The sequence below is a fragment of the Hypanus sabinus genome, chromosome 7, assembly GCF_030144855.1.
Source record: "Hypanus sabinus isolate sHypSab1 chromosome 7, sHypSab1.hap1, whole genome shotgun sequence".
Lineage (NCBI taxonomy): Eukaryota > Metazoa > Chordata > Chondrichthyes > Myliobatiformes > Dasyatidae > Hypanus > Hypanus sabinus.
This window is the reverse complement of record NC_082712.1, coordinates 62926927-62953723: the sequence shown is the minus strand read 5'-3', so window position 1 is coordinate 62953723 and position 26797 is coordinate 62926927. Positions and strand designations below refer to the sequence as shown.

The following is a 26797-nucleotide window of genomic DNA, read 5'->3' as shown; positions in this document are numbered from 1 at the left end:
ACCAGTTGGTAGGTTATTTGGTTATCGTAAATTGTTCTGTGATTAGGTTGGGATTAAATCGTGGGACTGCCAGACAGTGTGGCTCAAAGGGCCTATTACATGCTGCATTTCATTAAGATTAAAGAAAATGCTTTTTAAGATGTCAGGTCAGGGAGTTATCATTTTGCTATTAGTAGACAAGTAGCAAATAAATTATTGCATACAGGTATAAAAAAGTGAGCACAAATATGCAAAGAAAGGAACTGAATATCATAGATAGCCTTTGGAAGTAGGATGACAACAAACTAGTCATCTTCAAACTTGGAAAAGTAATTAAATTTAAAAAAAAACACAATTGTACCTTTATGTCATCCCGCACTCTGAACAGAGTTTCCCATATTTCTGGAATCCTGTCAATGATTTCATCCACTTTTCTTCCTCGCAATATTTCACTCATTCCTAAACAACTACAAGGAATAGGAGGCACTGTTACATATAAGTGGGTAGAGGACTGAGCAGAAGAAAAATAATAGATCTATATCTAAATTTATTTAATTTAGAGGAAGTATTAGTGTTGGGTTGAGACAGGAACAAAAACAGCTAATATAGGTGCTACAAAAATTTTGGGTCCCAAAAGAGATATAAAAAATGCTTAACATTAAAATATGGTTTGTCAATAGCATATTCAGATAATCATATTTCCATACAAGACATCAAAAGAAAATTTTATAAAACTACCAAATTTCATCTGTACTTATCAGTTAAGGACTTCACTAATCTTTTGCAAAATACGTGTATTCTAGGCACACCTTTTAACAGCCTTTGATCAGCTTTGCTGAAATGACACTTTTGACCAATGTCAGAAGCTTGTACATTCAATTATAAGTCTAGGCTGACATGCCCAATACAGTATTTAATATCTTATTTTTTGGACGGTTGCTAAAGCAAAGTCTGTTTTAGTCTCCAAAGTAGGTATAAACCCTCTTTTAGCAAACTTTGAAAAGCAATATATAACTGCTGCATTCTCTAGCCGTTACTTATCCCTTGCTTATCATTGAAGGACATCATGCAGTCATTATGACATTACTTATGTATTTGAATCTTGAGGATGCAAGTTTGCTGACCACTTCCTACACTACTAAACATAGCAAACAAGCTTCAAATGTCCTTGATTTGCTGTAACATATTTTAAGATGTGGCCAGGGAATGAAAATGGCTTTCTCCCCCCCCCCCATCATTTTTATATATACTGTACACAAGTGGTCATGCCTCCTTCAGCTGTTGTACTTGAAGGTGATAGTTAAAAATGACATTACTTTGTTGCTCTTTATTTTCCAAGCTTACTTAATGCTGTGCTCATAGCCATTAACAAGGTGACAAAGATAAACATTAATGAAAGTCTGCACCTTCTCCAAACACAAATAAATTAAATTCTGGTGGAGTTTTCTTGCAATAACATTTGATGACCAAATTCAAAGTTAGATGCAACACAATTTCTACAATTATTTCCAAACTTTTCCTACAAATGAACTATACCAAAAGCTTAACATAATCTTTTAAGTGGTACAATACTGGATCCATTCAGTTTCATACAAATTTACTTTTCTCACTCCATCTCAAATGTAACCTTCAACGTCATATTTTCAAATTGAAGGTCATGTCATAGGCAAGAAACCTTAATTATTTCAACGTGAATGAATGAATAAATAAACCTTTGAAAGAACAATGCTTCAAGGCAGATAATCCTAAAAGATGATACGAGTGAATCTGCAGATGCTGGAAATAAATAAAAAACACAAAATGCTGGCAGAACTCACCAGGCTAGACAGCATCTATGGGAGGAGGTAGTGATGATGTTTAAGGCCGAAACTTCATCACTACCTCCTCCCATAGATGCTGTCTGGCCTGCTGAGTTCTGCCAGCATTTTGTGTTTTTTAATCCCAAAAGACAACTTGCTTGCTGTTAACAGACTGACTGCTTTGAAAGCAACACATTACACAAATCATAAATGAGAATTACATTTTACTATTACTTAAAATATCTATTTAGAAAGAGATAGGTAGCTACATTTCAGCAGTATTGCCAATGTATTTAACTTATTCATTTTATTTTTTCTCTTGAAAATGGGTAATCTTATATATTTAGATGCAATCTCCTCACCACTCAATCTAATTAAACATATTAATTCCCAATATTATTTTCCATTTACACCCATTGTCTTAATTCTGCTATTCATTTTTATCCCCTCTTAATTGAAAGGACTAATTTTGTGCTGTAATTCACCCAAGCAAATGTCCTGTAAACAGCAGCCTTTCACAATAGTTGCCCAACAACAAGAGGCCTGCCCAATTTTCTTCTTTGCAATATAACACAGGAACACTCAGGACAACACAATCATAGAACAAGATAAAAATGTGAGTGCGGAACTATACTTCAGTTACATATTACTGTTGTTGGAAACCACTTTAAAAAAAAAACTTCTATGAGATATTGGATGAATTAATGTAAGATTAAAGGTGTGTGCGCGCGCGCGCCCCCCTTAACTCCTGGTGGAGTCATCGGGGAGCCGTTGTGACAAGCTTTTTGCAACAATCTTTTTGGTGATTGCTCATCGTATGGCGTGTCTTGGGCATCGGAAACCTGGCGAAGCCCATCCCTCACCAGTTTTTTTTACGAGGTCGAGTTGCTAACTTGACACTTACCCAGGAATGGTGGAGAAGATGCAAGGGAGCCAGCCAGATTCAAGCTCAGGACCTCTCGCCCCAAAGTCCAGTGCTGATGCCACACCACCACCAGCTGGCCACTAAAGTTGTAGCTTATCATAATTTGTACTTTTTTTAAAAACTCATGTATTTTTCATGGAATGTTGTGGTTCATCCCCACTTACTTGAAGAAAGTGGTATCACAATTATCCATAACTTTTCATTTTTCATTGGTAAGTGTTAACACATTACCTACGTGATGTAATTGTGCAAACATTGATTGGTTTATTTTTATCTAAGGAATTTTCTTTTATCTTGACTATAAAGGTGATGCATTTTTTAGGTGGACTATCTTTATTTATGTTTTCCCTTTTTATCTTTGCTTTTCATTGAATCTCTGCTTCTCAGCTCTTCACCTAGTTTGCTTAGTATTTGTATACTTGTTTAAACTTTAAAATAAATGATCATTAAGAGTCCTCATCATTCTTGATCCCTGGAAGAACCCCAAAGATCAGAAGATTAACATAAGATCCAACACTTTATTGTACTTCCAAAAAGCTTTGAAATAAGTACCTGGATTCACGAACACGCCAAAGATTGTTGGTTAGATTGGTTATAAGATCTTGAAGGATCTCCTTTAGGTATTTATCTATCTGTTGAAAGAAACATATAATTAACTCTTGGTAAATCTGATATAGTACAAAGCTCTAAATCCCCTCTGAACTAATCCAATGGTCACTCAGTTCAGGCAGCAATTTGAATGGGTAATAATTATTTGCCTTGTCAGCAATGTTCACATATCATGATAAGTAAAAACATTTCTGAAGGAACAAGGCTTCAAAGAAACCAGTTTTAATGCTGCACAGCTGTTGTTCATCTAGCACAAGATATGATGAAACATCCCTTAAAGTGGCATCATCCCTCTGAATCTTAATTTTTGAAAACATTGACACGTAGTTGTAAAAAACATTGAAGAGGAAGCCATTTGAAATAAAATACTACTTTCCTTAAAGTAACTGCCAATGTAGTCATTTGGTCTGAATAAAAAAGTTCAAAGACATGGAATGATAAGCTGCAAATAATATTATCCATTCAGTAACTGAAAAAGCAAATCAAAACATCTAGACTGAAATTAAACCTACACTTACAGCACTTTTATCTGTGACAAGGGCATTCCAAATACTAGTCATGGCTTGCCGGATTCCAGAATTTGGATCAAACTGATATCGGTAAAGTCGAGGGACAAGTTGAGATAAATAGGGAGCCAGCTGTTCTTCAGCCTTTGTTGCAATGATGTTGAACCCGAAAGCAGCACCCTGCAGGGACAAGCAGCAGCTATTCAATAATACCATTCTGCTCAAATCATCAACATAGATTGCTGGCAACCACAATCATCAGACTTGGGCAATACCTCTTGAAACACTACTTACCTTTCGGGAGTTCCACATTGCATGGTGATTGGCTAAATTCATGAACTTGTAAACAAGATCGGGTTGATTAAGGTCACTGGCAAGACTGCAAAGTTCTTTATAAGTTGACAGTCCCTGTCTAATGAAAACAGAACAGGCAGATCAATAGTGGTAAGGACCAGCATTGAATATATTTATTAAGTGTTAAAAAGAAAAAAAAACTGGACTTGATGGCCAGAGGCAAAAAAAAATTGCTCCTTTCAGAAAAACAGGATAAACAAAAATGTTTAGCTTAATTCCAAAAGAAAACACATTCCAATACAATGGATATCAGTTAATTGAGACACAGAGGACTAGTTTTGGCACAATTAAGTGGCTGCCCTAACTAGCCAAAGTTTCATGGAAGTAGTTACAAAGTTATGTAAAAAGACAAACTACAGTTTAACTGAGTCACAAATTGTGCATTTAAATGAAAAACAGAATAAGAACACCATCAATACTACCACAGCACCATAAAACTGTGCATTAGCCCCTTATAGTGATCAAAAGAGGAATTCATCCAGTGTATGCTGCCATGTTCTTTTGATTGACTGTAAATGAAGAAAACCAGCACAGTCACCTAGTGTAGATAATGGACTGCCTTCATGCAATCCTTTTGATGTTTGCATCCTCCAAATTTTCATTTTTATTATAACATTCAAGATAATTGTTGATACCTTCAAAATCCTCGTGGTTCCTAAATTGAAGTTGTGAAATGTTTCATTTTCACTCCTGGCTATTTCTGGCATCTCCAAGCCTAAGCACTTGAAACCACAATGCAAAATAGTTCTGAATTGTCTCACTGCTTATTTTTCATCATCAGTGAAAAAAATCACTGCTTTTTGAACACAAGCACACAACTGACACCATTTAAAACCTGTTCACTCTAAGCACAGTGTAGCATCTAATGGTTATACAAATGCAACCGACTGATATTAGGTAGAAACTGTTCAGTAACAGTCTGCTGACCCAATTAGGCATCCCAAACAGATAAAGGAAATCCTGGCGATTTTCTTGATTAGTTTTTGTTCTTTAAGAGTTGGCCGAAATAAGCGGCTGCCCTGATTAGCTGATGGCCCAATTAACTGGAATCACATACCATGAGAGTAATTATTATATTATAATGGCGATAATAGTTCACTGGTTGTGAAGCACTCTGGAAAACCCTGAAAGGGATGTGAAATATGTTGTAAAAATGCAAAACCTTGTTTCTCATCAGCTACTTAAGACAGATTTGCTTTCTGTCTTTCAATGAAATGAATTTAAATTCACGCTCAATGATTTCCAGAATCATTTACTTCCAACCTTGTATCCTTCCTTCACTGATTACATTGATAACATGCATTTATAGCTCCATTTTGCCAGATATTAATCTACATTTTCATCTGTCAAAATGGAGCTATAAATGCATGTTATCAAGCTTTTAAAGCGTGTTATCATTGGCTTAGAACTCACAAAATGTTCATGTTGGTAACCTAATATAAATCACAATTTACATTTTAATCAAGTCCTTTGCCTTACATTTGCCTTTCCTTTTGACAGCTTCTATCCAAGATCCTTATTTCCAAACTCTGATGGTTCAAATATGCAGGTTTATCATTGTTTACTTGTATTTCAATTTATAATCCATATATTTCAAGAAGAAAACAGATAATTGGAGGAGACAAATGGTTGAGAAGATGTTAGAGTCAATTGTTAAGGATGAGGTGATGGAGTACTTGGTGACGTAGGACAATATAGGACAAAGTCAGCATGGTTTCCTTCAGGGAAAAATCCTGCCTGACAAACCTGTTGGAATTCTTTGAGGAGATTACAAATAGGTTAGATAAAGCGGATGCAGTAGATGTTGTATATTTGGACTTTCAGAAAGCCTTTGACTTGGTGCCACACAAGGCTGCTTACCAAGTTAAGAGCCCATGGTATTACAGGAAAGTTACTAACATGGTTAGAGCATTGGCTGATTGGTAGGAGAGACCGAGTGGGAATAAAAGGATCCTTTTCTGATTGGATGCCAGTCACTAGTTGTGTTCCGCAGTGGTTGGTGTTGGGACTATTACTTTGTGTGCTGTGTATAAATGATTTAGATGATGAAATAGATAGCTTTGTTGGCAAGTTTGCAGATGATACGAAGATTGGTGGAGGATCAGGTAGTGTTGAGGAAACAGGTAGGATGCAGAAGGACAGATTAAGAGAATGGGCAAGAAAGTGGCAAATGAAATACAATGTTGGAAAATGCATGATCATGCACTTTGGTGGTAGAAATAAATGTGCAAACTATTTTCTAAACAGGGATAAAATCCAGGAATCTGAGATGCAGAGGGACTTGGGAATCCTTGTGCAGAACACCCTGACGATTAACTTACAGGTTGAGGCAGTGGTGAAGAAGGCAAATGCCATGTTAGCATTCATTTCAAGAGGTCTAGAATACAAGAGCAGAGGTGATGTTGAGGCTTTATAAAGCACTGGTGAGCCCTCACCTTGAGTATTGTGAACAATTTTGGGCACCTCATCTTAGAAAAGATGTGCTGGCATTGGAGAAGGTCCAGAGGTGGTTCACAAAGACGATTCCAGCAATGAAAGGGTTATCATACGAGGACCATTTGATGGTTCTGGGTCTGTACTCGCTGGAATATAGAAGGATGGCGGGGGGGGGGGGGGGGGTGGTGGGAGGAATCTCATTGAAACCTTTCGAATGTTGAAAGGCCTAGACAGTAGATGTGGAAAGGATGTTCCCCATGGTGGGAGAGTCCAGGACAAGAGGACACAGCCTCAGGATAGAGGGGCGCCCTTTCAAAACAGAGATGCGGAGAAATTTCTTTAGCCAAAGGGTGGTGAACTTGTGGAATTTGTTGCCACATGCAGCTGTGGAGGTCAGGTTGTTGTGTGTATTTAAGACAGAGATTGATAGGTTCTTGACTGGACGTGGCATCAAAGGTTACGGGGAGAAGACCAGGAACTGGGAACTGAGGAGGAGATTTAAATAAAAGGATCAGCCATGATTGAATGACCCAGCAGTCTTGCTGGGCCAGATGGCCTAATTCTGCTACTATGTCTTATGGATAATATTTCTATTTACACATATTTTCTTTCTGCATTTTTTATTAAAGTTGATGGGAAAATTTGTTTGGAAGCAGCTCAGCTGAAATTAATAAACCTGCAATACCTCCCAAACAGAGAAGGGCTAAATTAAATTTTTTGAAACTAGGAAAATTGATCAAGCAATCACAATCTTATTTAAGAATTTTTACAAGCAACATTATCCAAAAGAACTAATAAAATTGTAGATGATCCATTATAGTTAGTTCATGTATGTTATGGATGATCTTGAGGATATTAAACAAAACAGGGGACATAAATAATAGAAGATTGTCAGTAAATTAAACAGGAATTCAGCAAAAACGTTTAAACTCTAAAGAACTTTAAGAATATGGTACATGATTCTGCCAGGAATAGTCGAGTTGAAATTCAAGGACATTATGGAGAAAGGCACAGGATTACAGAGTTAGTTGAAAAGTGGTTTCATGTAAATAGTTTCACAGGGCAGGCTCTGTGCTTCAGATTTGGATACATTTTGAGAATGAACCACAGAAATAATTCCAAAACTAAATTCCACATCAAATTTACTTTACATAAATTTTGTCCTAATTAAATATGACAGAAATCACAAATATACAGATTGCCAGTAAATTGAAATTCCTGGTCTTTCTTACCCATCAGGGGTTTTCCCCATTGAGCCTCCTTGAAATAATTCCGTTTCTTCTGACAGATTCTTTTTAACCCTACAAGAAGAATCACAGATTTTCAATAATTCAGTAACAATATTTATTCCTTAACATTACTAACAAGGATTTTCTGTTCATTATAAGACTGGTGAATGTAGGAGTCTGTAAAGAATAAACAGTACTCCTGGATAAAACTTCACTGAAACTCAAAGTAATTTGAAAAATACTGTAGTCATGAAAGGTAATGTACATTGAATCCTCTACTTTCTGATCTTTTACTGTTCAAAATGACTTGTATATTACAAAAGCCTTGTAAAATAGTAGGGATTGTAAAATTTTCTGAGTCATGTACTCTTTTAAGACTATGTTGCACTTACAGCTAAAACATGTTTTCTTTCAATTTGTTATTCATTCTTAATACACATCAGTTCTTGATCAAGGAATTTCATAATGAAAGAGCACCAGAACCAAAACAATATGTATAATTCAATACATTAAACACTCAAATAAAAATACAAGCCTCTGCAGATCAAAATGGTTGAGAAAAGGGAATCAATTTTGTTGAAATTCTTAGCACTGAAAACAGATTGTAGAGGTTTCAAAAGCTTTAATCAATTGAGGGATCTTACCGTTTTCCTGTCATAAGTGTTTCCACAAGCACTGACACCAGCTCATGTTGGTCCTGTTCACTGCCTAGTTCATATACCAGTCCAAGACCTTTAGAAGCCACATCCTGGCTAAGCTCTACAACATTAAGCAAACAAGTAAATTAAAAAAAAGTTTCTACTTGTTGAATATATACAGGTCTGATCAAATAACAATTCCATACAATAATTTTTTGACCATGGAAGTGGTCTTGTTATTGCTAATTTCTGATCGAATTTTCGTGATTGCGAGGTCTTGTTTTGATGTTTATACTTTCCTGTAGTGATCATTGCATTATCTAAATTCAAATAGTCCCATAGTTAAAGACATTTCCACTGCTTTTTGTGATTTCAATTCTCATTACATTTTTAAATATATAGTGATGTAATTTTTTTACTCACAATATGACCATCTAATTAAACAAAATTAAATTCAATATGAACACTTAATTGAACAAAATTTTATGCATTACCTTAAAAGTCTAATTCAATTTGGACAGCAAATGAAAGGACTTTATTTTGTGTTATTAAATTTTGAAATCATAAGCATGTTTCTGTCTTGCAGGTGAAGGCAGTGATATGAACTAAACTGATTCATAAACATATATTATATATGGTATAGACAAGAAAGTTAACATATCAAAAAGACTTGAGAGTTTATACTTAAATCCAGTATTCTCTGACATGCAGTAAAATAAATAGTAGAGGATCAGATTAAATCTTAAATACACTTACCATCATTTTCTGATAAAATCGAGATGAATGCACCCTGAATTTCTTTTAAATGACTCTGTAATAAAATTATGGGAACAACTGATTAATGTTTGGAGGAATTATTTTGGAGAAAATCCTTTTACTTGTAACCTTAACTTGCATAACTTTTCAAAAAATTTTAGCATGACGTGATGCCAATAATAAATCAATTTCTCATTATTTCCATGATTAAAGCATTTTTAAAATCTTGTGCTTCAATACATTTTTCCAAAAATCTTTTAAAATGCAAATGAAGGCACATTTTGATCCAATTCTCATAGCTTCACCGAATTCAATGAAGAAGCCTCTATCATGGAACATTTTTGACAAAATATATTCCTGATGTTCATCTATTATATTTTCATATGCATTCAGTAATTTTTGATACTTTACAAAATCTTTTACTTGAAAATGTTAATGCTTTTACCTTGATCTCCTTGTGTTGACTCAGTTTTTTCACCAGTGACAAAAGCCAGATACAGGAAGCCTGACGGATATGGGGATTTGGACTAACAATGTACTTCTTTAGGATTTCATCCAAAACCCATGGAACAACATCATTTACTTTAATAGCTTTAGGACAAAGAGAAACAAAGACAGTTGGGCCAAAGAGACATATCCAATATCCAAACTATATTACTAAATCAGACTTTGGAAAAGAGTTTTAAAAGCCACTTGCTGAATATACTGCTGCTACAGCCATTCAAATTGAAATAAGCCCCTGATATGAACACACACAAAAATATTTGTTGATAGGTCAAAGGGATAAATTTGTCATTTTTCCCTGCTGTGGTATTCCCTAGAAATTCCAATGGCAACTTTTGAGGAGAGGATAGAGGTGGTGCAGGAGAAAAAATGCCACCTCAGGAACTCTATCAAATCAGATCTGGCAAAGAATCCGACACTCACATTGATTTCACTAGTTTCTAGGCCTACCGATTAGGAGGTGCATGTCAAGGTGCAGGTTTTTTTCAAATATTTCAATATTTTTCAGATTTTTCATGTTCTAGTTTTTACAATTATGTTTTATTAAATATGTAAAAACCATAGAATTAAATTTGAGCTTTACTGGAAAAGCAAAGCTTTTCCTTACTTCGCCTGTGTCAATGTTTGTCAGATTATGTTTTGGGACAGGAACATGGACAATGCCATCTGCTGGCTGCCCTGTCTGCATTGTGATGTTGGTTTCAAGGCTGCTCAAAGGCCCAGAAGGCCAATGGGATTATACTTTTACGTGTAATCCAGGAGAATCCATGGAGAGAATGATGCTGAAAATTCAAAAACAGCAACCATGATAGCTGAATAGTCATTTCTGCAGTATTTGAGGAAAGATGTTGAACTAAAGCCATTGATTTCTGTTCCACTTAGAGTTGCAGATTACTAAAAAAACCGAAGTTTACTTTGGTTCCAATTAATAACAATACCAACTTCCCAATGCAATAGTGAATGTAATATTTTCAAACATTAGATAATAATTCATGTTTTCCAATACTATTTCAAGAGTAACTTCTACACAACCAGTTTCCTCAGGTTTATTTGCAGCAGTACAAACACCATAAATAACTATATTTGATGCAAAAGTTTGCTTGCTTTAGAATTTTTCCTGTTGATGAGTCTACATTTGAAATATTCCACAGCATAATATTTTACTGAGTGCAAGACTGATAATCTGGCACCCTTGGGGCACTGGTGGTGCTAAATTAGCAGAGTTTCCGGACTACTGAATGTTACTTTACTAACATGGCAAAACTTTTATTTACTTTTTGCTAACAAGTTACACAGTAATAAACATTTCAGTGAACCTGCTAAGTTTAAAAGGTACAGGAAGAGAACAAGCACTCGAAACTGAATTACTGGATTTTAAAAAAAATCAACAATGTCTATTGATCTTTGCTAAATATAATCCTACAAAACAATTGAACTGATTGGGGTTTAAAAAAGGTATTTGACATCAAATGGCGACAATACACACAAAATGCTGGAGGAACTCAGCAGGTAAGGCAGCATCTATGGAAAGGAATAGTCGACATTTCGTGCTGAGACCCTTCATCAGGACTGAAAATTTGACTGTTTATTCCTTTCCATAGATGCTGCTTCCATTATTGTGTGTTTTGTCTTGCATTTCCAGCATCTGCAGATTTTCTTGTGTTCGTTTTTCGGCATCAAGTTCATTTAATGCCTTCAACCTTCACAGCAGTACTTTACTTGAACCTCCTGACCTTTACTCATGAACAGAATTTGTTCCCTCATAAGCAGAATTGACTTCACCTAGTTCTTACTACTCTTCCCAACATTCAGCAACTGTTAATTTCCTGTTTACAGCCCAAATGGCCACAGGATGATGTTTCCTATAGTTTCTCCAATTCTGAAATAAGCCATACATTTAGAATTGAAGATCAGATGCATTTACAGAAGTGCTTAAATTTGCTCTATTAGTCCACCAGTTTCAGGTCCACTGTAGTGTCAACTTAGTGCAATATAAACACAATTACAACAGGATGATGTGGAATAGTACATTTTGTGAAAATTGCTATGTAATAACATATTCGAGAAAAATTAAATACATCCACAAAGTACGAACTGTAGATTTTATGTAGAATACGCTTTTGGGCTTCAGTCATTTTGTTAAGCTGGGCAAGGAGATTAACACTGCTCTCCTGTCAGATCAGGAGGTTTATACATTACTTCAAACAAAATGATTGAGTTTCCTGTCATCTTTTCCCACTTAATGAACCACCTGTGGTGATAATAAAGGGTTCATCCAAGATGATTCTCCAAGAATTTGAAAGGTAGTTGTAATTTTGGTCATGTTATCTAGGCATAAAGCATTACATACACACACCACTTTAACTCAGCTACTGATTACCAATTTGAAAAATACCATGTTTGAAATTGTAAGAATAAAGTGTTTCTGCATTAATTTTTGTATTTTGAATATGATAGGAAAAGTAAACAATAAATTATAAAATAACAAGCCTTTTTACCCATCTGTAAACTGTATCTAGATTTTAATTAAAACACACATTGCCTTTCTGAGAAGTACTACTACATAGCATCTATAAGGTTTTATCAACTAACTATAAAATGTAAGTATTCATTAACTTGTATAGCTATAGGTTATTAATGCACTGTATTACCCTCTTCATTCTTCTAACAAACACTGCAGGCAATCACAAAACTTATTTTAAAGATAATATCAATAAATATAGAAGATCAATTCTAATACTATGTCAATCACATGTAGTGCATGCATTACAACTTGATAGTGTGATCAAAATTTCCACTAGACTTCAAAATGGCTAATTTCAGATTCTTGTTTTGGATAATCATCTTGGAGTGAACCCTGTACTATTACCATTATTGCTTCCTCTGGACTGTTAACAGAAAAATTGCATGAATTTGTTATGAAGTGAACTTATTTTGAGTGCACTTGTCAATCAGGTTTAAACACCCCAAACATCTACAACTTACTATCTGGAGGTATATATTCCCTTTCAGTAACCATCCACAGATCACGAGCTGCCAGTGAGTTTGTCCCTATTGCAGCATTGGTGATTGCTTCTCCAACTGTAAACTGCAGCTCTATTTGCTTTGCCTGGGAATAAATAAATTTAGATCCATTATTCAAGGTTTCAATTTCCAGGATAACTGAGAAAATAAATTGGATTCATTGATATCTGTATTAAGTTTTGAAAATACCAGGTCTTTGTGTTTGAGCAAGAGTTGATTAACCTACAATTCTACAACGTACTTAACATACATGCAAGACATATTATTCTCAAGACTTGCCACAAACCTAGTACGTATTTCAACTTGGCTTAGGACGTGCACTTCCATAGCATTTTTGAAGATCTCATAAGAACTCAAAACAATAGAACATTTTTATGTATTGGTTTCATGTAATTTGAACACACATTCAGAGGAAGCACAGGAAACAGAGCCCTGGTAGATTTTAACAAATGCTAAATAAAATGCTTACCTCAACAGAACCCATCAATCCTTGTAAGAGTTTCTTTTGATGAGGAAAATCAGCATCCCCAACGGGCAAATAACCCAGTGTCTGCACTGCTCGCTCTTTCATCTACAGAAACAGAATACAACTATATTCCATTACCAACCTTGTTTACTACTGCTAAATTTGATTAATACTCTAAAACAAAATTAAACTAATAATTCATTAAATACTTAAATAACATTTAAGCTAGATCATCAAGATTAAAGATTAGGTTTTTCATATGCTGGAAATCTAGAGCAACACACACAAGATGATGGATGAACCCAGCAGGACAGGAAGCATCTATGGAGAGGAATAAAGAGTCCATATTTCAGGCCGAGACCCTTCGTCAGCATTGGAAAAGGGGGAGAAAGTCAGAATAAGGTGGTGGAGGGAGGGGAAGGAGTACAACAAGGGAGGTGATAGATGTAGGAGAAGGTTGGTGGGGGAGGGGTAATGAACTGAGAAACTGGGAGGTGATATGTGGAAGAGGTAAAGAGCTGAAGAAGGTATCTGGTAAGGGAAGTCAGTGGACCATGGGAGAAAAGGAAAGGGGGGCACCAGAGAGAGGAGATGGGCAGGTGAGAAGGGGTAAGAGGGGAGCCAGAAAGGGGAATGGAAAGAAAGAATGCATTGGGCAGAAATTACCAGAAGTTAGAAAAATTGATTATCATGCCATCAGGTTGGAGGCTACCTAGATGGAATACCTAAGAGGCTCCTCCAACATAGCAGTGATTTCATCGTGACTATAGAGGAGGCCATAGACTGAAATGTTGGAATGGGAAGTTGAATTCAAATCGGTTGTCACCAAGAAATCTCGCCCTTTGTGGCGGACTACATTTCTTAATGAAGTGGTACCTAATCTACATTGGATCTCTCTGATGCTGGGGATACTACACCAGGATGCTGTTATCTACTGTTATCCATGGTATCTGGAGAGCCATTAAGACTGCATTTGTTGTAGACCTGTTGTGATGGTAGGTAAACTGCAGCGGTTCCATTTCCTTGCTCATGTATCAAATGGTCATGAGTTTCTCCTGCAATATAGACTTATTACCCAAAGACATATCAAAAACCAAAGGGACCAATTATTCCTCTTCATCAGTCAAATTGTGAAGGGGAATAATTAAGGACTGCTCCTTACAGAAGTGAGTGAGCAATTGGAAGAAGAACAGCTTGATTAATATTGCTAGTATAAAGATAAATCATTACCTTGTTGCTTTCTTTGCTTAGGGGGAGTTTAGCCAGCAGGGTCTCAACTATACGCAGCTTTGTGTACCCTGGGCCTTCACTTGCAATGGGCAAAGCACCATTCCTTCCAATTTCACCAACTGCCACACAAGCAGCCAAAGTCAGAGAAGGGGATGCATCATCTAAAAATGAAGCTAAAATATTCTCGATTAACACATATGTATACAACTATATCATATATTTTATCACAAACATATTTCTATTTTTTTGAAGGGAAGGAAAATTATGGAAATAAGTATCTCAAATTATTTATGAAACATATCTGTTAAACACAAATTGATGACGTTATCAGCGGGGGTCTTGCATGCGTCCTACATTCACTGTAAAGAAGTCAATACTTTAGATCCAGCCTGGAGGGCAATTTGCATCATAAATGTATTCTTTACACAGTTCAGGTACACCCCTACCTAAATGGATCCCATTTGCATTGTAAGACAAGGACAAATCTGTTGGCTCTAACCATCGCACAATATGAATGAAATTTGGGGAATGGAACTGGTTAAAAGGCTGGACAAGAGGTTGAGGGGAGAGGGCATGTGGTGTAGAAATGTTGTACAGAGCAAAATGTTACACAGTGTTGGATAATGCTGCTTCTAGGTCTGCAAACTGAATCAGATCTCTCAGAAATAGTGATTGTAGAAGCCTGGTTAGTGTGCTGAGGTTGAGCCATAATCATTGCATGAAATTCATGAAAACTCTGAAAGATATGGCTGAAAGATAATCAAAACAGGACAATTCATCCTAGTGTATCCATCTTTAGTTGGTTCTCGTCAAGATGGATTGTCTTTTTGCAGAGTTTCAAAAGACAAGTGAGCTCACTGGCTAAAACTCTGAACTCAGTCATGTTCAAGGCTTGCAACCTGGCAGGTAACAAACTTCATTTCTAAAGTTCAATTGTGTTTCTTTCCTCAAAGGCAACTTAAAATTTCTATTGTTATGTCTTTCAGACTTATTCAGGTGTGTTAAACAGGCCATTGCTTATACTGCTAAACAAAGCCACACTTAAGAATTTTTCTTGCAATCTCATAAAAAAAACAAGAATACGAAATCTCTCAAAAATAATTTAACGTAAAACAAAAAGCTTCACTGGAAATTTCACTTACTGAAAATACTTTAAAAACTATAACCGGAACATTCACAAACACAGAAGAAGTTGATTAGGTGCTCTTATGGAAAAACTAGTTAAACACAAACGCAAGGAAACACAAAGCTGAATGATATTTTAAGTTAATTACTAATTGTTTCTGTTGTTGATTTGAGCAACTGGTCTTCCAGAGGGTCCCGAACATCTGATTCTTCGAGATCTTGGATATTCAATTCGGCTTTTCTCTTTCTGTTCAAGTGGCGTCCAACCATATACCCCAAAGCTAACAAAGCTCCATGTTGTGTTTCAGGGCTCTGAGAGTAGGACAGAGAAATTATAAAGTAGTTTTTTTTTCTTATGAAATTCTATCGCATATAAATCAAGCAACAGTTTCAACTAACTGAAACTGTAGCAAACCTATTCCAGTGTAGTCATAGCATTTGTATCTCATTGACAACGTAGGAAATTGTCCAGGTTTATACGTAACAGCCAAACAATGCCAATCAGTCCACTTATCTTATCATCTTATACACTCATAATTTCTTAATGTTGCATACCACAGCCCCAGTGCTCTATTGGAGATAAGACAGATGTTTAAATTAGAGAAAGTCTCCCTAATTAACTTACATCCGGTCTGGAGGGCAATTTGCATCATAAACATGTTCCTTACACTGTTTGGTACACCCCTGTCCATATGGGTCACACTTGCATTGTAAGGCAGGGGCAAACCCATTGCTCTACTGATCTTACAACGTGAGTAGAACTAACTTAACCACTGTATCTCATCTCCAACCGAACACTGGGGCTGCAACGTGCATCATTTATAAAGCAAGGAACAACTTGTGAGAAAACCTCTTGATATATGTACATAAACCTGCAAGACCTAGATGGAAAAACTGAAGACTATGTGAACACTACCACTTCCAATGTCACTTCAGAGTCACACCATATTATTCCTGAAATTTCTTTCAGACAAAGCTCTGCAACTCCCCAACTAATAAGACTGAATAGTCACCTCCACCATAATTCCACAAACGTGTATTATTCTCTGAAATGAAATTGTGACTCAAGTTCACTGGCAACAAGTAATAGCTATTTTCATTCATCTGTGACTGTTAAAGGGAGAGTGGTGCACTTACTGAGGAGGCTCAAAGGAAGAAAGAGGGAAGATAGTAGCAAATGGTAAATAGATATACTTAGAATCAATAAAGAAACTTAACAAATTCAAGTGAAAACTTACACCGTCTTTAGTGGACTTAATGAGATTCTCAATAGCCAAGTGGAAATAATTCCCAGACATGATGGATAGCACCACTGCATAAAACTGTGCTGCTAGGTCACGCATCTCATCTTTGTTTGTGCTCATAAGGCCCTTAAAAATGGAATGGGAAGAAAATACATTGATCAAATATATTTCTTATTTCAATAAAAGATGCTAGAACAGTAATGCCCAAGTTATATCCTTTAGTCCTTCTTCTACAATCTTGCACCTCTGCCTACATCATAGAGGAAATGAGCTAGGGAGAAAAATACCACACACGCAGTGGTTCTGAAAAAGAATGACTAGGATGGGGTGAAGCACTGCACATACATGTGATTGGTGTGTATGTGTGCTGTGTGTGTGTGCCTAAGTATGGATGTCCCAGGGAGGGTTTGAGGTCAGAGATAGGATTACCAATACAAGAAAATCTGCAGATGCTGGAAATCCAAGGCAAAACACACAAAATACTGGAGGAATTTTGTGTGTTTTGCGCAGGATTACCAATGATGGCTTGGAGTCAGATCTGGCACATCATTATGGTGGAAGTTGGTCAGAGAGTTCACTGAATGGGAAAATAAGTGGAGCAGTGCACCAAATCCTTCCTTGTCGGAGATAAGGAAGAATCCAGTGTAATCGCTAATGTTGTTAAGTGAAACATGGCACCTAGGGTGTTGGGTGAAAAGTATTAGACTCTGTGTCACGGCCAAGGTGGTCTGGAGCCCTATAATTATTCAAGCAAGTTTCAACAACCCTATCAAGAACTGCTTCGGGGGCGGAGATTCAAGATGGCGACGTAAACATCTGCCTTTTAGGCGCTCTTCATTTTTTAAACTATAATCACCCTTTAATCAAATCTTTTCATCTTTATTACATGGGTTGATAGAGCCTCTATCTATTGATGCAATTTCTAATCTTCTGGATACTAAACTGGATACTAAACTTGCAAGTTTGGAAAGTAAAATGACAAGTCTGGAAAATAAGCTTACTGCGAAAATGTCTGGGCTCGAAGAAGCCGTTAGATCGTTTGATACCAAGTTACAATCGCAGGCAGCAGATATTGAACGACATGAAGAAAAGTTTGCAGTTCTTGATAAGTTAATTTGGGAAAAAATACGTACAATCGAAACATTGGAGAACAAGGTACTGTCGACTGCTAAAACAGTAGAGCATTATAAGTTTAAAATCACCGATCTTGAAAACCGATCTCGCAGACAGAATTTGCGAATCATCGGGCTTCCCGAAAATGTTGAATCTGGTGACTTATCTGAATTTTTCTCTAACTTATTATGGGAAGTTTTTGGCGCTGATGTTTTGAAAGCTAAACCTACTATTGATCGTGCCCACAGAGTTTCGAGATTTTCGATCTCGAGAGACAAGCCACGAGCTGTGATTGTTCGCCTCCATTATCCTCGGGAGAAAGAACTTTTAATCCGACTAGCTCGTCAGAAAGGTATGATTTCTTACAGAAACAACACGTTCCGTATTGTTGAAGATTATTCATTTGAAGTAATGAAAGCAAGAATCGCTTTTAAACCAGTGATGGCAGAGATTCATTCGATTGGATTTAAACAAGCTTTAAGATACCCAGCGAATCTCAGAGTTACGTTGAGTGATGACACTCAGCGCTTTTTTAATACTCCGGAAGATGCGAAGAAATTCGTTGAAGAACATCGATCTTCCAGCATAAGCTGAACTATGTGTTATGTTGAAGAATTTTTGGAGAGAAGATGCCATTTCGTTTTGGGCTTTAACTTATGAAGCTGCGTTATAGCTTTTTACTTTGGTCTGTAGACCCGTTTTTTTTTTACTATCATGGTTTATAGATGCTCTTTTAATTTTACTATAATGTCTTTTTTCTTATTTTTTTTTCTGAATTGGATATACATGTTTATATTTTGTAATAATGATTTCTTTTTTTAAGATGTCGTTTCTTCTTCCCATAAGACTTTGCTTTCCGTAAGCATTCATTTGTTTGCTTGTATTTGAGAATGGGACGAATGTTTTGGATTTTTGGACCCTTTTCTTATATTGTAGTGATCATTGAATCCTTTTTAAATTCTATTTTGATAACCTTTTTTTAAAATTTTTTTTAATAGATTGGTGAATTTACATTTATATTTTGTAATATGGCTTTTTCAAAATGTCGTTTCTTCTTCCCATAACTCTTTGCTTTTGAAACGTCATTTTTTTGTATTTGAATATGGAATCTTTTTTTTTAAAGGCATATTACACTGTTTCAAACTTTAACGTCTATCCTTTTTTAATTAATGATCTTTTACTTTATTATATTACTTTTTTTTCATTTTGATTGATATATATTCTTTTTTTTTTGCAACCCTGTACTTAAATCTGGGTGTTTTATAATCTCTTTTTATCTTTTCATGGAGTTGCCATCTTGAAATGGGGGTAATATTAGTATTAGTTTGTGCGCCTGCCGCTTGGCTTTTTTTCGAGGGGTTGGGGGAGGGGGGAGGGATCTTTTTTCACACTTTTGCTTTTTATTTTTTTGCTTTTAGTTTATGGGCCAACTTTAAATTATTAATATTGTTGAGGTGTCATTTTCTCCGGTTGCCCCTGAATCATTTTTTCTTCTTCCTGAATTATGGGTTATGTGTCTTCTTAACCTATATTGGCATGATGGATAAGTCTATTAATTTTATCTCTTGGAATACTAATGGTTTAAATCATCCGATTAAACGTAAAAAAATATTTAAAGTATTCCATAGACTGAATGCTAATATTATCTTTGCACAGGAGACCCATATTAGGAGGGAGGATAATCAACGCTTTTTTAGGTTCTGGCAGGGTCAACAATTTCACTCGAATTGTACCGCCAAAATTAGGGGTGTGTCTATTTTTATAGACCCCTCAATTTCGTTTACACATCATGAAATTATTTCTGACCCACAGGGCAGATTTTTGTTGATTACTGATTCACTTTTTAAATTGAAAAGTGGTTCTAGTTAATATTTATGCTCCAAACTTTGACTGCCCTGAATTTTTTAAATGTTTATTTACTTCCCTTCCTAATCTAAATGAATATATGTTGATAATGGGTGGAGATTTTAATTGTTGTCTGAATCCTTTGATGGATAGATCTAAACCTATTCGAACTTTTCCGAATAGATCAGCCTTACTTATTAATTCTTTTATGGTTGATTCGGGTATTACTGAAATATGGCGGTTTTTGAACCCTAAAGATAAAGAATTTTCATTTCTTTCACATGTATATCATAGTTATTCTAGAATTGATTATTTCCTTATTGATCATCATTTTTTAACAGATGTTACTGATTGTAAATATGATTCTACTGCCATTTCGGATCATGCACCTTTGAAGTTATCTATCAAGATTTCGGACTCTTCCATTAATACTAGATCTTGGAGACTCAATGCTACTTTGCTTCAAGATCCAGAATCTATTACCTTCATAAAACAACAAATTGACTTATTTTTTTCAACAAACTATACCGAAGAGATTGACAGAGGAATGCTTTGGGACTCTTTCAAGGCTTTTATCCGTGGACAAATTATCTCATATTCCGTTGGTAAAAGAAAACAAAGATATTTAGATATAGCTTTATTGGTGGATAAAATTAAAGAAATTGATAAGATTTATTCCGTTACTCCTACCAAAGAACTTTATAAGAAGAGAGTTGAGCTTCAAATGGAACATAGCTTATTATTATCTTCTTCAATTGAGAATCAATTAATTAAGACCAGGGCTCTATTTTATATTCATAGTGATCGAACTGGTAAATTGTTAGCGAACCAATTAAAAGCTATTTCGACTAGGCGACAAATTATTAAAATTCGTAAACAAGACGGTAATCTGACTACTGATCATAAAGAAATTAATAATATTTTTCAAGATTTTTATAAATCTTTATATCAATCAGAATTTGATGGCGATCTGTCCATGATGGATAATTTTTTAAATAATTTAAATATTCCCAAACTGACAGATGAAGATCGAAGTGTGTTTGATGCTCCTATTTCTATGGCCGAAGTAGGAGAGGATATCTCATCAATGAATTCAGGGAAAGCTCCTGGTCCTGATGGTTATATTATAGAATTTTTAAAAACTTTTTCTTCTTTGCTTTCCCCTTGGTTATGTGAAATCTTTAATGATGCATTTACTAAGAAGAGATTACCTCAGTCTTTTTATGAAGCTACTATCTCTCTAATTCTTAAAAAAGATAAAGATCCTACTTTATGTGCATCTTATCGCCCTATATCGCTATTAAATGTAGACTCTAAGATTCTTACAAAAATTTTAGCTATTAGATTAGAAAAAGTATTATCACAGATTATTTCAGAAGACCAAACTGGTTTTATTAGGAATCGGTATTCCTTTTTTAATGTTAGAAAATTGATTAATATAATTTATACTTCTTCACCCACAACCTCAGAATGTGTTATCTCATTAGATGCTGAAAAAGTTTTTGATAGAGTTGAATGGACATACTTATTTAATGCCTTGAGAAATTTTAATTTTAGTTCTAATTTTATATCATGGATTAAATTAATATATTATAAACCTGTTGCTTCTGTTCTTACAAATAATTATAGATCCTCTTTTTTTCAATTATCTCGTGGTACGAGACAAGGTTGTCCCTTAAGTCCTTTATTATTTAATATCGCATTAGAACCTTTAGCCATTGCTATTCGTGAATCTCCTAATATTTTTGGTATTACTCGTAATGAAAAGTTATACAAGTTATCACTTTCTGCTGATGACTTGTTGTTATATATTTCTGATCCTGATAGGACTATTCCCGCTATCCTATCTTTGTTGGTTCAATTTGGTATTTTTTCTGGTTATAAATTAAATTTGGATAAGAGTGAAATATTTCCTTTAAATGAGCAAATTTTATTGAATGACAGGACACCATTTAAAGTTGTTACTGATAACTTTATTTATTTAGGTATAAAAATTATTAAGAAGTATAAAGATTTATTCAGATTGAATTTTTTACCCATGCTTCATCAAATTCAACAACTTACTACTAGATGGTCTCCTTTATCCTTATCATTAGTTGGTCGGATTAATGCTATTAAAATGATTTTACTGAAATTTTTATATTTATTTCAAGCCTTACCAACTTTTATTCCTAAATCTTTCTTCGATAACATTGATTCAAAAATTTCCTCATTTGTGTGGCAAAATAAAAATCCCAGGTTAAGTAAAAGACAGTTACAGAAATCTAAAAAAGATGGTGGTTTAGCTTTACCTAACTTTAGATTTTATTATTGGGCGAATAATATTCGAAACTTAATATATTGGAAACTAGATTTGGATTCACCATTGTGCCCACAGTGGGTAAATTTAGAATGTAATGTTGCACAAGGATATTCTTTATTCTTCATTCTTGGTTCTTCTCTTCCGGTTGATTTAGTTAAACTCAATAAACAGATATCCAATCCTATTGTCAAACACACAATCCGAATTTGGTTTCAGTTTTATAAGCTTTTTACTCTGAAAAACTTTGTTCTTGATAGCCCTATCTTACTTAACTTCTTTTTTAAACCTTCTTTAACAGATCAAGCTTTTAGCAAATGGAAAAGGAAAGGTATAATATGTTTTCGTGATCTCTTTTTTGAAGGTAGTTTGATGTCTTTTGACCAACTTTCCAACAAATTTAATTTACCTAAATCTAATTTTTTTAGATATTTAAAATTTTTTATATAAAGTTTTACCATCCTTTCCCAATTCAACTTTGATAGACTCTTCAGACATGATTTTTACCCTGAATCCTTGTCAGAAATGATCAGTGGCTTTTATTTATAATAGGATTATGAAGATACAACCAGAATTATCAGGTAGAATTAAACAAGAGTGGGAAAAAGAACTTCAATATAATATATCAACAGAAAAATGGGAAAAAATTTTACAAATGGTTAATTCTTCTTCTATATGTGCTAAACATGCTTTAATACAATTTAAGGTCGTACATAGAGCTCATATGTCTAAAGATAAGCTTGCTCGATTCTATTCTCATATTAACCCTCAATGTGACAGATGTCATTCAGATGTGGCCTCATTGACCCATATGTTTTGGTCATGTCCCACTTTACATAACTATTGGAAGGACATATTTGCTACCATTTCCTCAATTTGGAATATTGATTCACAACCTCATTTTATTACTGCAATTTTTGGTATACCAAATGAGGATGGTAGTCGACTTTCCCCTTCAATTAGACGGATGATCGCCTTTGTAACATTAATGGCCAGAAGGTCTATATTACAAAAATGGAAAGAAGTAAACCCTCCTACCACATTTCAGTGGTTTTCTCAAACTATCTCTTGTCTGAGTTTAGAAAAAATTAGAAGTACTATTTTCGATTCATCAATTAAATTTGAAGAAACTTGGGGACCGTTCATTCGACACTTTCATATGAATTAATTTGGCCTCTTCCAGACCTTTTCTCTTTTTATTCTTGTTCTGGTATGGAGTTCCGGAGTTTTTGACACTATCATACTCATATAAACTGGTATTATTACCCATGTTAGTTTAGGTTTATTTTTTTTAATATACATTTCTTCGTGCATTTTTACTTTTTTTTGTCTTTTGATGACTATTTTTATTCTTTTTCATGTTTAATCAATAAAAAAAAAGGAAAAAAAAACTGCTTCAGTGTTCTCCTAGGTTTCGTACATTTGACAGAATTCTACAGAGGCAATGTTAAAGGTTCATTGTATGCCAGTATTATACATGAAAGAGGCTGCTGTGAGTGCCTCTCAAACACACACACACACACACACACACACACACACACACACACACACACACACAGAGTCAGGAACTTTAAAATCATACCTTAATCCAATCTATTTTTTCTGTGAACTGCACAGCCAACTTTTGTGGATAGACAGAGACTATTTCCAATAAACAGTACATCACAGGCAACCCTAATGTTTCCAGGGGGAAGACAGATTCAAAAAGAATTAAACCTCAAAATTAACTGTAATTTTATTTCATAAAACACAAAATTACATTCAGTTGTCACCAAAAAAACAAACGTTACTTCACAACCCAATAAAGAATGGATGGATACTCCGATTTAAAACATGAAACCTTTGTGTGATTACCTAGCCATTGTTCTTAGTCAGACAGGAAAAGTATAATTTACCTTAAAGTATTAAGCATTTACATGAAAGAATATGAACTGAAATGGATGATCCTGCCCACGGAAAATGTTCATATTCATGTTCATATTTATACTCTTTATAAAATCCCTCCTACAGGAATGAACAATTCTTTACCTTTATTCCTTTATTGTCTTACCCCACACAAATACATTAAAGTATCCCTTAACCTGAAATTATTAGGTCGGTCCCCCAGTCAGTAACTGTCACTGGCTACAAATAACAGCCAATCTTACTTAGCACACACTTACTTGTTCTTCTTAATACAGTCAGCAGATTTACTGAATCGTACATTCAACTTGCTGCTCAAGATATTTTGTAGTGTTTGGTATAGACTAGCAAGTCAACATACATTAAAACATACAATCTTAATTGTGTAAAAGATTGTAGAACAAACTTCCTTTATTGCTGCTAGTAATAAATGCATGCCCCAATGATAAAGAAGATTTTGGCAATTGATTTGTGTAAAGAAAGACTTAGCAATTGTTTAAAAATGCCAATGGATTGAGCTTGGGGCGACCCATAATCCAGAACATATTTCAAATCTGGAATCCATTAAGTGTACAATCTGTTGGCAAAGTTCAACCTCTACTTAAATGGGTCTTACCTCCTATGGTTGATAGCAATTGTTCAAGAAGATCAATGTATCCTTGCACAGGATCAATATCCCAATTCTTTGAGGATGATGGTGAAATTAAAGAGCTCGACACCAAATTTCTGACATAACAACCAATCGCTGGAGCTTGATCCTGCATGTCAACGAAACTTTGAGATGCGGGTATCACCCCTGCACTATGTGCTAGACACATCCGCAGGTACAGGATAATCTGTAAATACAACCAAATTATTAGCATCCACCTCACAGGCAACATTTGCTGTACTCTCCATCCACTCATCTGCATCCTAGTCCCTGGATACTGCATCTATTCAATGGGTCTTCAGTTTCTGCTCTCTTTAAATTCACCTGGTTCTGTTGACACCACTCCCTTAAAATTTACTGGTTCCCCACAGCCCTTTTAAAGTTACCAGGGCTTTATTTCAAATTATTCCAGGTAGAACATCTTTAAATAGTGAATTGAAGATGTGTAGAATACTAATATGTATAACAAGACTGGAAAATCTACTAATCTGGCACCAGAAGTCTAGGATATGCCAAAGAACAAAGTTTTACCATAGCTGTAAAGGTCAGGGCATAGAAAGACGTGTATTACTTTTTAACAGTGCAAATTTTGAAGTGACAGGCTGAATGGTTTCCTCCAGTGCTGCAACCATTTTGTGATTATGTTAAATTGATTTTCAAGCAGGCAAACTGTCATGAAAAATACTGAGAACACCTCACCAACTCTACTTCATCCAAAATTAGGGAACAGTTAACTTGTTAGGACATAGCTAACTTGTTGGGGCAATCATATGAACCCTGTCACATCTTTTACATGAGAAAGGTGCTAACGAGCTGTGGTTTATATTTAGAGAGCCGAATGACATAGTGTTATGAAAACAACCTTTCGCTCAACGTCAGCAAAACAAAAGAGTTGGTCATTGCCTTCAGGATGGAGAAGCAGTGCACATACCCCTGGTCACATCTACAATGCTGAGACTGAGGAGGCTGAGAGTTTAAGTTCTCAAGAGTGAACCTCACTTATCCTGGCCTAACCAAACAGACACCACATCCAACCGCACCAGCACCTATTTCCTCAGGAAGTTACAGAAATGTTGCAAGTCGAGAAGTCAGCAGGAGACACTCATGGAGTGAGCACTGTTTCAGATTTGCTCCATAACCTTTACTTTCTTTAACCTATGATCACCCTTATTTAACTTACTTTTACCTACACCAAAAGAATCTTGCTACTTTTTTGGACTTATCTTTAAGAGTTTATTGTGAATTTTGAAGAAACGAATACAGGAATGGCTCTGAGATCTACAGGGCGAGAACCTGGGAAAGATTCTAACGGGAACGGGAAGAAGAAAAAGACCAATCCTAAGCGCACTGAATTAACTTATGAAATGTTATTGGAGGTTTTAAATGAAAAATTTAAAGAACAACGACAAAATTTCAAACAAGATATAAAAGCCTTTCAGGATTATATGGAAAAGACGGATTCAGTAGTTAACCAGCAGCAAGCTCTAATCGCAACTTTGCAAGAGGACGCTCGGAAGCGAGACTTGATAATCAAAAAACTGGAGCAGAAATTATCTTCGACTATTAAACAGGTGGAAACACTTAAAGCCAAGAGTGTCGACTTTGAGAATCGGTCCAGAAGACAGAACTTACGCATACTTGTTCTCCCGGAAGGTATTAAACAAGGGGACTTTGCTCAACTTTTAAAGGATGCGTTCCCTTCTGTATTCCCAGACAGTCCTCTGTTACTCGATCACACTCACAGAATTATGTGTCGATCACCAAGTGCTTCAGCTAAACCACCGGTTGTAATTGTCCGATTTCATTATGTGCATGTTAAAGAGCAACTTATTCGTGTGGCTCGGCGTTTAGGGATGGTCAAATTCCAAGGTCAATTTTCGAATAGTGGAGGATTTTAGTCCAGAAGTAATGAAGGCAAGGCTTCTTTTTAAACCTCTGATGTCTGAATGTTATGAGAAAAATCTAAAACCTGCGCTCTTATACCGTGTGAAGCTCAGAATCTCACCTCCCAATGCATCTCGGCGTGTTTTCCTTTCTACATCTGAAGCGAGAAGCTTTCTGAATGAGAACTTCCCTACTGCTGCAGATTCTCATCTCTAATAAATGAGTGATTTTGATTGTTGCAAGATGGTTTTTGTTTCCAAAACCAGATTTTGCTTCTGGCT

At 35.4% G+C, this 26797-nt stretch overlaps 1 protein-coding gene across 1 annotated transcript in view; it reads right to left on the bottom strand.

The window, feature by feature from the left end:
* The window catches only part of ecpas (Ecm29 proteasome adaptor and scaffold), a 155506-nt gene that overhangs the window by 56347 nt on the left and 72362 nt on the right, over nt 1-26797 (bottom strand). The window contains exons 18-32 of the mRNA XM_059974826.1: nt 24600-24819; nt 23664-23755; nt 16819-16950; nt 15730-15892; nt 14456-14628; nt 13229-13330; nt 12721-12844; nt 9677-9822; nt 9232-9286; nt 8482-8596; nt 7841-7909; nt 4113-4230; nt 3831-3998; nt 3256-3335; nt 341-446 (exon numbers count right to left, since the gene is read on the bottom strand). Coding sequence (XP_059830809.1) covers nt 341-446; nt 3256-3335; nt 3831-3998; nt 4113-4230; nt 7841-7909; nt 8482-8596; nt 9232-9286; nt 9677-9822; nt 12721-12844; nt 13229-13330; nt 14456-14628; nt 15730-15892; nt 16819-16950; nt 23664-23755; nt 24600-24819 — 1863 coding nt within the window. The remainder of the gene's footprint in view (nt 1-340; nt 447-3255; nt 3336-3830; nt 3999-4112; nt 4231-7840; nt 7910-8481; nt 8597-9231; nt 9287-9676; nt 9823-12720; nt 12845-13228; nt 13331-14455; nt 14629-15729; nt 15893-16818; nt 16951-23663; nt 23756-24599; nt 24820-26797) is intronic.